The sequence below is a fragment of the Equus przewalskii genome, chromosome 17 (assembly GCF_037783145.1).
Source record: "Equus przewalskii isolate Varuska chromosome 17, EquPr2, whole genome shotgun sequence".
Classification (NCBI taxonomy): domain Eukaryota; kingdom Metazoa; phylum Chordata; class Mammalia; order Perissodactyla; family Equidae; genus Equus; species Equus przewalskii.
In genome coordinates, this window is record NC_091847.1 from 16200299 (window position 1) to 16212473 (window position 12175).

A 12175-nucleotide genomic window follows, 5' to 3' on the forward strand; every position below is an offset into this window, starting at 1 on the left:
TTGACAGACAGCAGTTAATTTTTGAGTCTCTCACTCACTCTGTTACGGCCTTAGGGAAGCACGTGTCCTCTGGACACCTCAGTTTCTCCATCTCTAAAATGATCACATCACAGGCTGGTGGTTGTGATAACTTAGCACAGGGACGGTGCAAGGTGCTTAGGATGAACACCTCAAGGGGATCTGTTTTCTTCCTTCAAGTCAGTGGTTCTCCACCTGGGGGATTTTGCCTCTCAGAGGTCATTTGGCAATGTCTGGAGACGTTGTGTCTATCACTGTTGGGAGGGGCATGTAGGTCTTATTCTACGAGGCATAAGACAGCCTCCCTCCTACCCCCGCCCCCATTCCCTCTGATTTTAGAATTAGAAGATGAAAATGGGCCCTTTAGAGGTTTTCCTCTCTCTCCAAAGAGAGGGAAAATGTTATGATCCTTAACGCCATTTTCATTCTGGTCCTCTTGGGACGGCCCGGCAGCCTCCTCCTGCCGTCCTTGATGTCCTGGCTGCAGTTTCCTCTGGAGGACCTACTTCCTAATAGGGGCATCCTGGTGGATTGTGGCATCCTCATCCATATACATGTCCCCGATTAAAGACTTCCGCCGCTGCCCAGAAAGGGGCCTAGCGGTGGAGTGAAACTGAAGGGAGGGACTCCGCGCTCCTCGGGTCTCTCCGCAGGAAGGCGAGGCAGGGCCCCGCGCGAAAACTGGAAGGCTCTGGGGAAAGACAAGGTTTTAATAGGGATCCTATTAGTCTGCTTGGGGTCACTTTCTGAGGCAGCGGGTCCAGGCAGCTCACACCCCAACCGTTCACTGCAAACACCCCAGGGCCCTGAAAGCAGGGCACCAAGGAGGCGAGCTCTTGCTAGCTCCTCCAGGGCGGCGCAGCCAACTCGGAGGCGGGTGCCCTGGTCCAGCCGCCCCCAAACTGGTGCTGGCCCAACCTTTGAAGGCACCATAAGGCAGCTGTGGCAATGGGGGCAGGGCAGCAGAGGGGAAGACTGTCTTTTCCAGTCTCAAACCTGGACTCCAAACCTGGGAGCGCACACCAGCTTCCCCAGGGCTGCGCCTCCCTGAGATGCGCGTCAGGCAGACGGCCACCGCTGGCTCGGCGGTGGCCGCGGGGGCGACGAGGCCACCCGTCGCCTGGTGCTCCGGAGCCAAGATCTGATTTCGGGACCATGCCTGTGTGCTGAGTCAAACGCCGCCGCTGGGCTGGGTCTGCAGAGCGCCGCTGAGCGCAGTCAGCGGTGGTTAATGATTAATCGCTGACCACCCCGCCTCCAACCGCTCCAGAGTGGGTGCCCCCGGAGGGTGGTTTGGTGTCGGCAGATGCCATCAGCCCGGAGGGGAGCGGAGGGCCGCAAGGCAGAGCCGGCCGGCGCGTTGGGGACCGCAAGGCTCGCTCCCTGCCGAAGAGGAGCCCCTCGTTCCTCCGAGCTCTCCCCGCCTCGCTCCTATACACACACACCGCAAAACCCCACCCCCATGTTCCTCCGGGGCCTCTGCTACGTTGGGCTGCTCCAGGAAGTTTCCATGAAAGGAGCTGAAATACTGTTACCTTTTCCAGGTAAGCGCGAGTGAGAGAAAGCCCTGCACCCACTTTGGTGAGTTGCAGCCAAGAACTTCAGGCTCCGCCAGGAGGAGAAAGGGAAATTAAGAAGGTCTTTGGACCTGGCGGCGTGGCTCTCTTCCTCATGGCTTCACTTGGCGGCCGCAGCGGTGACTGCTCCAATGTCATTGATCACAGCCATGTCCCCGAATTCGAGGTGGCCACCTGGGTCAAAATTACCCTTATCTTGGTGTACCTGGTCATCTTCGTGGTGGGCATCGTGGGGAATAGTGTCACCATTCGGGTGACCCAGGTGCTGCAGAAGAAAGGCTACTTGCAGAAGGAGGTGACAGATCATATGGTGAGTCTGGCTTGCTCGGACATCTTAGTCTTCCTCATTGGCATGCCGGTGGAGTTCTACAGCATCATCTGGAACCCCCTGACCACGCCCAGCTATACCGTGTCCTGTAAGCTTCACACTTTCCTCTTCGAGACCTGCAGCTACGCCACCCTGCTGCACGTGCTGACGCTCAGCTTCGAGCGCTACCTCGCCATTTGCCACCCCTTCAGGTATAAGGCCATGTCAGGTCCCTGCCAGGTGAAGCTGCTGATTGCCTTTGTTTGGGTCACCTCCGCCCTGGTGGCGTTGCCTTTGCTTTTTGCCATGGGAGTTGAGTACCCCCTGGTGAATGTGCCCAATCACCGGGGTCTCACTTGCAACCGCTCGCGCACCCGCCACCACCAACAACCCGAGACCTCCAACATGTCCATTTGTACCAGCCTCTCCAGCCGCTGGACCGTCTTCCAGTCCAGCATCTTCAGCGCCTTCATCGTCTACCTTCTGGTCCTGGTGTCCGTGGCCTTCATGTGCTGGAATATGATGCAGGTGCTCATGAGGAGCAAGCAGGGCACAGTGGACGGGAAGGGGCAGAAGCCGCCGCTGAGGAAGTCCGAGAGCGAGGAGAGCAGGACAGCCAGGAGGCAGACCATCATATTCCTGAGTGAGTTCTGGGTGGAGGGCAACCTAAGAGCAGCCCCCACCCCCACCTGCAACTGCCTGTGGTCCTCTTAATCCGAAGTCTTGCCTTGAAAGTGTAAACTTAAGTTCTTGAGGCTGAAGAGACATTAATCTGAGTCTCTGGATGTTTCTTGTCTATGTTTTGGGCATTTAGGTTATGGTGAAAAGAGCACTTAGACCAGGAGTCAGAAGATCTGAGTATATTCCAGAACGGCATCTCTGTGACTTCTAGCAAGTCACAAAATATTTTGGGTAAAATGGAGATGACAATATTGAGAAGTGTGAGGGTCAAGTCAGGTAATGCGGGAAAGGTGTTAAGTCCTTCGAGAAGGGCCAGGTTCTGTGGAGATAAAAAGGATTCTTATCTAGCCCATCTTTGCCCTGGAGAAGCTTTCTCAGGCAACTAGATTTTGTTCCCATTTTTCTCCTCCTTTGGAGAAGCAAGAGTGTCAGGAACACACACTCTGCAGGCCGCTGTTTTATCCCCCGGGAGTGAGCTCCTACCCAAGTCTTAAGAAACCGGAGCTCTCAGACGCGCACTCCCCAGGGTCGTGCTTGAGGTTCTGCTGCGGTGGGTCTGTTTCTTATCCGAGCAGAGAAGCATGGCAGGGGTGGCAGGCCTGTCTGTTCCACAAAATCTGGCCCCACAGATTCCTGGGACTTGATTGATCATTCAAAATACCTAATTCCCTGGCTGAGGAAGCTGTTTGTTTTCCAAACTTTTGTTGTGATGCAGATATTTAAAGTCAGGTCCTTCTGTGAGTCAGGAAGGAAGGAGCCCACTGTCTGCAGGCCCCCAAGCCTTCAGAAGAGGGCCTGGGGGCTATTCTTCTGCAGTCGGGGGCTTTAAGGGAGACACGTAAAATGTGCGAGCAAAGAGGTTTACAAAATATGTTGTAGCAGAAACAAGAGAAAGATATTGTGGGTATGTGAGTGCGAGTCAAGAGGGAGTTGATATAACAAAGGAGAAGGAATAAATCCCACTGCTGTTTGTTTTGGTGTGGGCAACCTGAGTAGCAGGTTCCAGGGCCAGGAGTTAGACGTGAAAGAAAATGTGAAGGCAATTGCAGAGAGATGGAAAGAACCTGGTCTTGTCCTAACCCTACCCCTGGCTTCTGGTGTGTCCCTGCAGCTGTCTTGACTTTGCAAGTGTCTTTGCAAAATGGGAGAAGGGAGTTTGCAATTTGGGGATGCCCACTCCACATTGGGGGCTGTGCTAGGTGATTTATATCTCCACTTCATAGAGGAGGAATTTGAGGCTGAGAGAAGAGAAGACCTGGTTCTAATGCATATAAGTGCAGTCTCAGATTCTGCCTTTGCTTCTCAGAGCAGAGAAATGAGTGTCTGTCTGTGGTTTTCACAGGCTGGTGGTGAAGGGAAAGTGAGATAAAGCAGGACTTTGACAAGGAGGGTGCTACCTAGATGAGGCTGGTGCTGTTGCTGCCTAGGGCCAGCCTTTCTGGAGGTTGGAGTAAGGAGTCTGTAGCGGGTAGGGTCCTCTGAGGATTTGGGAAGGCACTCAGCCCAACTCAATCTCTTTCACCCACTGGCTGCTGCCTGAAATATTCCAGGAAGGAATGGACATTGGATTTGCTTGAACATCTGTTGAAAGACTAGTTCCCTCTTGCCATATATACCCTTAGGCATCTCTTAAACTTTTAGCAGTAATTCATACTTTAGTGTAAATGAATTTCCTTTCTTTTTTTGGAGCGCAGGGCACTATCTCCCACTCTAATTTAGGAATTAAGGCTGCTTTTGACCAAGAAAAAAAGAATTGATTTATCTTTTTTCACTATTGGACCAGTTTCTGGTTTTTTTTAATTTTAATTTTTATTACTTTTAATTGAGTTCATAATAGTTCCCATCAATGTGAAATTTCACTTGTACCTTATTTCTTGTCTGTCACCACATAAGTGCTCCCCTTCTCCCCCTGTGCCCCCCCCCCCATCCACCTTCCCCTGGTAACCACTGAACTGTTTTCTTTGTCTATGTGTTTGTTTATATTCCACATATGGGTGAAATCATCTGGTGTTTGTCTTTCTCAGTCTGGCTTATTTCACTTAGCATAATTCCCTCCAGGTCCATCCATGTTGCTGCAAATGGGATGAATTTGTCTTTTTTTCTGGCTGAGTAGTATTCCCTTGTGTATATATATATATACCACATCTTCTTTATCCAATCATTAGTCGATGGGCACTTGGATTGTTTCCATGTCTTAGCTATTGTGAATAGTGCTGCAATGAACATAGGGGTGCATATGTTACTTTAGATTGTTGATTTCAAGTTCTTTGAATAGATACCCAGTAGTGGGATAGCTGTGTCCTATGGTATTTCTGTTTTTAGTCTTTTGAGGAATCTCCATATTGTTTTCCATAGTGACTGCAGCAGTTTTCATTCCCCCAGCAGTGTATGAGGGTTCCCTTTTCTTCACACCCTCTCCAATACTGATTTTTAGTCTTAGTGATTTTAGCCATTTTAATAGGCATAAGGTGGTATCTTAGTGTTGTTTTGATTTGTGTTTCCCTGATGATTAGTGATGTTGAACAACTTTTCATGTGTTTATTGGTCATCTGTATATCTTCTTTGGAAAAATGTTCATATCCTCTGCCCATTTTTTGATCGGGCTGTTTGTTTTTTTATTGTTCATTTGTGTGAGTTCCTTATATATTATGGAGATTAACCCCTTGTCACATATATGATTTGCAAACATCTTCTCTGTTTTGTTTTGTTTATTTCTCTGAAAAGACATCTCTTCTTCTCCCAGTGGGTATCGTTTGAAATTAAAGTCACTCTCCATTTTGCAGCATAGAATCAGAATGCCACAGACTCTTATTTCGAGACCAATAGGACGTTGGAGATCTTCTCATTCAGTTAGGAATCGCTTGGAATGAGTTTGTTCTCTCTGCTGCTCCCATTCTTTCCTTCTAGTTCTCTCCCTCTTTCTTACAGCAACTGTGTATTAATCACCCACTGCATTCCCGCATAAAGATTGTTGAATGGCAATCAGGTACTTAATGTGCGATAATGTCTTGCGGGAATTTACCGGCTGCATTTAGCCCATTTCCTCTGCAGTAGGTTTTCAAAGCAGTTCTTTCAAATGCCCCCCTCACCCAATGAATTTCAAAGAGCTTTAAAAAGAGGAACCTCACTAATTAACTCAAGTTAGGAAATAAATTAATGGAGTGAAGAGAAAGAAATCATGGCCTGCATCCATCAGATTAATACAATGCAATTTACTTTGTGGGTCTCATAAAACTTATGCTTTGGGGCATTTTTAACCCAGAACAAATGAATATATAAATTGTTTACAAATCGCTGAATTTAATATAGTGATTTAGCTGTCTTTTTAGCATTTCAGTTAACAGATGTATCAAATTAAAACAAATATTTGCTCATTTCAAATATATTTTACATTTAATGTGAAATGTAAATGACGTCATAGCACAAGATGTCTTTTGAGCTCTTGAAGCAATAAAAAACAATTAAGGATTTTCCCCCCTCGTTGTTAAAAAAGCTAACTTCTGCATAACAAAAACGAAACTCATAAATCTACCCCAAATGAGGAAGTCTCTGTAGAAAATAGTAATTTTCCTTTCTGCATCTTTTGCTGTTGCACCTCGGTCTAGTCTAGGTGCTGGGCTGGTGAACAATGAAAACAAGCTGGGAACTATGGGAGAGAAGGAGATGCCAGGGGACACCTCCTAGCTCTCAGGCAATTTGCAGGAGAAAACAATTAGTAAGTAAAAGTGCACATTCCTGGAAATATGAGTGTCCCTTCTTGCTTCTTCTCAGCTCAGTGAGAAATCAGTACTGGACTTCCTTTTGCAAGGTTACAGCTAACATGGCCATGGTGATGCTTGTGCACTGCCAGTCAGAGGTTGCTGCTCTGGATTCCTGCCTGATGTGGATTAAGGCTGCCCCAGATAGAGAAGCCCAAGGTGACCTGGCCTACGTGCGGAACTGTATGACCCAGTGGATTTTTATGGTATGAATTAGGGCTGCCCCAGGGAGAGAAGCCAAGGGTATCCTCATCTACATGCCGATCTATATGTCCCGATTCTTATCTAAAGTTATATGACCGCGCAATAACCAGACCCCATCTGCGCTGAAATCATTTAATGACTTTTTACATCATCTTTTCTTTTTCCAGTAAAAATAAGTCACATACCCATGCCTTATAAATTTAGCCCTAACCCTCAACTCAGGGCAGCAGCAGGAGCTCTGACTGCCCATGGGTCCTGTCCCCATGCCTGCAGCTCTTCACTGCCCATGGGTCCTGTCCCCATGCAACAGCTCTTTACTGCCCATGGGTCCTGTCCCCATGCTATTCCATACTATTCTCCAAATAAAAGAGTGCTATTGCCAGACCTTGAGAGTCCAAGACATCTTTCTTTCGACTCCTCCACTCACCAACCCCGCATCACTGCCTCTTCTGGGGGAAAGGAACAGGTACGTTTGACTCTTTAGTCCTTAGATGTTGAGAATATGCAAAATGAGCCTTCTTTCAAGAGACTTTCCCAGACCTTCCATTTTATCTTTCTGAACTGTCACTTGGAGTTATTTTCAACGCATGTGGCATCTTGGACCATGGACACCCATGTTTGTGTCTATTGCCCATGTGGCGTGTTGTCAAATGTCACCCACTCAAAGTGGAAGAGCAGAGTAGTTTAAAAGAAGTATAGTTTTAATTTCTAACTTCCAAGAACATAAAGTGATTGGGACTAGGTTAAAGTTACCTCCTAGAGATCTGCAGGGTGGCACTTGGATTTCAACTACAGTTATGGAAATTGTTTTTTTTTTTACAGATAATTGTGAAATTAAAAAATTAAAGAAACATCATAGAAGATTCAGGACTGTATAATAGGTATACTCTTTTGCATTCTGACTTGCTCTCCTGAGTCAGAGGGAAAGGGAAAGAGCTGCATATAGTGGCAGGAATTGCGCATCAACTTGGGTTGCACATGGAGAATAGCTTGAGTATGGACTTCATCCAACATGTATCTTTGGATGGAAAAAAGATTGAGAGTTGCTGCCATAATGGACTACTCTAAAAGAGAAGGTTGATGTATATTTAGATATTTGTGGGGAGAGCCAGGGAGAAGGAGACCAGAGTCATATCTTCTGCGTTTTTATACCCCAGATTTAGAGGTCAAGCCAGGTGCACACAAGAGAGAGAAAGAGAGAGAGATGGAGAGAACGAGAGAAAGAAAGTATGTTGACAGTGGGTCCTCTTTATCTGAGGACTGTCAGTTCCTGAAAAGAACTCTTAAAGTTAGTTCCTTAAAATGGAGTCCAAAATTTGATGTGAAAGGAAGTTTGGTTGAGGCTTCATTGTGAAAAACAAAACTGAAAATTATAAAGAGAAATTTGCCTTCTATTTTATAAAACAAAGGTTATAATTATATGTTAATTCTTATAATAATTTTTCAGAATGAAACAAGTGCTTTGTTGAGGGCATAGTTTTTCTGACGAAACTATGTGATAGCCTTTGTGTTTGATTTTCTCAGCAAGATTATAAAGAAGACTTTCTCCCAAGGGCTTCTTACTTTGCTATTGAAATCATCCTCACGGAAGTACCTGTTTTAGCATCATCCTTGTCAATTTTCCATTCTTTCAGGATTCACTGGTCTAGTTTGGCCAGACCTTCATTTGTCAGTGGCTTGGCACTTGATTTATATAGTTCCCCAGCTTCCCTTTCACTGACTTCATGAAATTCTGCACCCTATGTTCAGGTCATACCCCAAATTTTAATTAATTGAAACTGATCGCATGGAAATGGATGCCTTAAAATGCTTCTGCGGCGCCCAAAGAATTTTTAAATAGTTGTTTTCTTGACTGTTTTAAGAACTGGTCTTACAATCATGTTTATGTCATTAATTTTCTGAGCAAAGGCTTTTTCTGTGATGTAAAGTGATATGCCAATCCAGTCTCTCAGGGAACTCTCACCAAAATTAAATTAGTGACTTTCTTAGTGTAAGATATTATTTTGAGTAAAATATTCAGATATTTCAGGAAAAAGTTTTCCCTCACATGTTCAGGTTATTGCCTCTATTCTCTTCCCCTCTTTATTGGTGTAGATGTGGCTGTAATAAATAGTACTTCATGTTTATTTTTCTATTTGCGATAGCTGTCATAAATTGCAAGTGTCCTGCCATCATCCCAGCAGACAAATATAATAATGCTGCTTTGTTGTTATAATCAGGCAGTCTCAAAGATTTCATTTCTCTCTTGGAGAGATGCATCATTCCAATGGAAGGGAATGTTGGAATTCCAGTCCCCATTCATTAGCAAGCCTGCTCATCTGTCTTAGTTGTTTGCCTCATGGGGGCTGCCAAAGTGTAATAAGGCAGCAGAAGCCTCAGTGGAGCAAAGTGTTCAGCTAAAACCACTCAGATAAAAGCCATTTGTGAATAGAGACAGCACAAAGGAAGAATATTGAATTGGGAGTCGAGGAGCCCCATCCTGCCCCACTAGACAAGGTCTCCTGATCTGCCACTTGGATGACACTGTCAACGCTCACTGTCTTTTCCTTTTGTCCACCTGCCCTGCTGGTCTGCAACCATGGAACAACCCAACTGGCTGTCTCCCTCTACTCCTTGGCTGCTCACTGACGACTGCAGAGAAGACAGGTCATCATTGCTGCTGTCAATTCTTGTAAATATGTTCAGCCTCACCTGGGTCCTGCTCTCTGGTGGGCACCTTCCTTTGCAAACACTTTCAAAAAGCTGGAGCTCCTGGAGTGCCTTTTCTACTTTGTTTCCAGCAAGTCTGCTCTCTAGGTGAGGGACCTTGATTTGGATGTGTCATCCCTGGAGGAATGTCTGCATCTACTCTTGCCTTATCCAGGCTGCTTTTCATGCTGCAGCCACTGGACCTCATTGATGCCCCCATTCCCAACCCCATCGAATTCAAGCCTGTCAGTGGCTTCCCATGGCTCTTATGTCAAGGATGAAAATCTTAACATAAGGCCCCTCCTGGTCAGCTGACTCTCCAACTTTATCAAGCGCGGTTCTCCCCTTGTATTAGTGGGCTCGGGCTGCCATAGCAGGATACCACAGACTGAGTGGCTTTCACAACAGACATTTTCTCACAGTTCTAGAAGCTAGAAATCTGAGATCAAGCTGGCAGAGTTGGTTTCTGGTGAGATGTCTTCCTTGGTTTGCAAATAGCAGCCTTCTCCCTGAGTCCTCATGTGGCCCTTCCTTTGTGCGCACGCAAAGAGACAGACCTCTGGTATCTCTTCCTTTTTTTATAAGGAAGCCAGTCCTGTTGGATTAGAGCCCGACCCTGATGACCTCATTTAACCTTAATTATTAATCTTACTTAAGATTAATAACCTTAATCACTAAAGGCCCTATCTGCAAATACTGTCACATTGGGGGTTACCGCTTCAACATATGAATTTGGGGGGGTGCAGTTCAGTCCATAACACCCCTTAATTGCTCTTCCCCACTCGTCCCCTTCAATTCCTCCAATGGACAGTAGCCAGGCTCTCGCTTACAGCCTGGCCTTGGTATATGTTGTTTCCTCTGCCTAAAATGCTTTTGGGTCTTACTCCATGCTCTCTCTGCCCCCTACCAGTCCCTTTACCACGTTACCATCTTCAAATCTCCCCTGGGAAGCTCAATCCCTCCCCCTTGACTTGTTTAAACCTCCTTTGAAACAAGACTCACAGTTATGGTTTTACATTTAATTGTGAGATCATTCGATTGATGTCAGTCTTCCTTCTAATTCCTTGAGGGCAGGAGCTATCCCTAATTATGCTCAACACTGTACCTCCATCCTAACATGGTTCCTGGTACACAGCAAATATTCCATGAATGTATGTTGAATAGTCACTGAATATTCAATAAATATATGTTGAATAGTCTTTGAATAGTCAATGAATATGTGTTGAACAGTCAGTGACTATTCAGTAAATATATGTTAAATAGTCATTGAATATTCAATGAATAGGTAAATGAACAAGCCTCGGCTTAAAATTGGGAAATGATGTTCTGTTTTCCTTTGGGGTGGATTCCTGTAGAAGTTTATCATTCCTCAAAAATTTTCTGGTTAGTTTGAACCTAAAGATACTCTGTTTGGAAGGAATCTAATTCCTCCAAGGCCTCCAAAAATTCAAGCCATCTTGGAGAACACTTAAGATTTTATCTCCCCTGAGCAAAAGAACAGTCTGTGTTAATCAGCCCCTGAATATCAGCTCTCACCATGTGTACCTGCCAGAAGTAACCAAGAAATGAAAGCGATCAGGGTGGTATTTAACAGTCCTTGTTGAACTCTGTTTAGCAAGATGTTAATACAGTGAGACAACTCTAAGAATGATTTCTGAGCAGGCCCTTTTGCCACAAGTTAGCAGGAGGGTACTTAGGGTAGTGGAAAGAGGATGCAGCGGGGACAATATTTTGAAAATATTCAGCCAATATGTTTTTATTTCCCCCTTAAATTGCAGTGACTTGCAGCCATCTCTCTCAAGTCTGAGCCATGAGCTTATCACCCCAGGGAAGAAAAAAGCAGGTACTATCTAGTACAAGAGTATTGTTGATCAGTTTTGGGTCCAAAAGCTGGATTTCTTGACCTCTTTAGGCAGGCAGTTGTCTTGAAAGACAGGTTTTGTGAAGAGTGCAAAAGGATCCCTCAGCTCTGTAGCCCTACCTTGAATGCATCACGAGCCCAGGCTGGGGGACTAGATCAACCACCACGCAGCCAGTTCCAGACACGACCATAGCTAAAGGATTTGACATTTCTCCTTGGAAATCATTGAGAGGTATTAAGGAGTAAAGCAGCACAGATAAATTTGTGGGGCTGCCCCTGGGGTGGTGGTATTTGTGACACTGCAGTTTGAGTCCAAATTTAGGCCTGGCCATGTTCTCAGAGTGAAAAGAGACAGTCCCTCATGGGAACACAGTTCTGGTAGAGCAGCTGATGCCGGTTGGTTCTTCTTGCCGTTAGCCAAACCCCTGGCTCTTGGTTTTCCTGTCTTGCTGCTATCGCAGCCCGCCGCAGCCAGAGGATGGCTCTACTGCCATTTGGCATCTCATGTTTTCCCAGCACAGAGGGCCCATCCCCAACATTGCTTAGGCTCTGGTTAGGAGGTAGCTCCAGAGATCTCACCTAGGGCACAGCAGCTCTAACTTATCGCTATGGTATAAGGGCCTGCTCATTCTTCAGTGACAATTTCAAGGCCCCACTTCTTCCTCAAAGCCTTCCTACACTGATCTTCCCATGAATGACGAGCCGTCTTAGACGTTTCTCAGATGCCGGCGCAGGTGTCATCTCCCTGACTATCCTTGGAGCTCCCTGAGATCAGGGACATGACACGCTCATATTTCTTCAGTCTTCCCTGCTGGGCTGGGGACACAGTGGCTGGGCACTGCTTAGTAGGTTCAAGGATTGAAACCCCGAGACAGTGGCCGCTGCTCCTGGACAGGAGGGAAACCGCACAAACTGTGATCCTCAGGAAATAACTTTGGCTCCACCGGCCTTTCCTCTCCTTCCCTGTGGTAGGCAGAAATCTGAGATGGTTCCCCAGATCCCTGAACCCTGCTGTACACACAGCTGCTCCCACTTATTCAACAAACGCTAATCAAGGTGTTGCAGTGAAGCGATTTTGCAG

At 46.2% G+C, this 12175-nt stretch overlaps 1 protein-coding gene across 1 annotated transcript in view; it reads left to right on the plus strand.

Annotated features, from left to right (window-relative positions):
- The first annotated feature begins 959 nt into the window (after positions 1–959).
- Positions 960–12175, plus strand: part of GPR39 (G protein-coupled receptor 39) — a 190632-nt gene continuing 179416 nt past the window's right edge. The window contains exon 1 of the mRNA XM_070581208.1: positions 960–2545. Within this exon, the coding sequence (XP_070437309.1) occupies positions 1690–2545 (856 nt within the window). The 5' untranslated portion in view covers positions 960–1689. The remainder of the gene's footprint in view (positions 2546–12175) is intronic.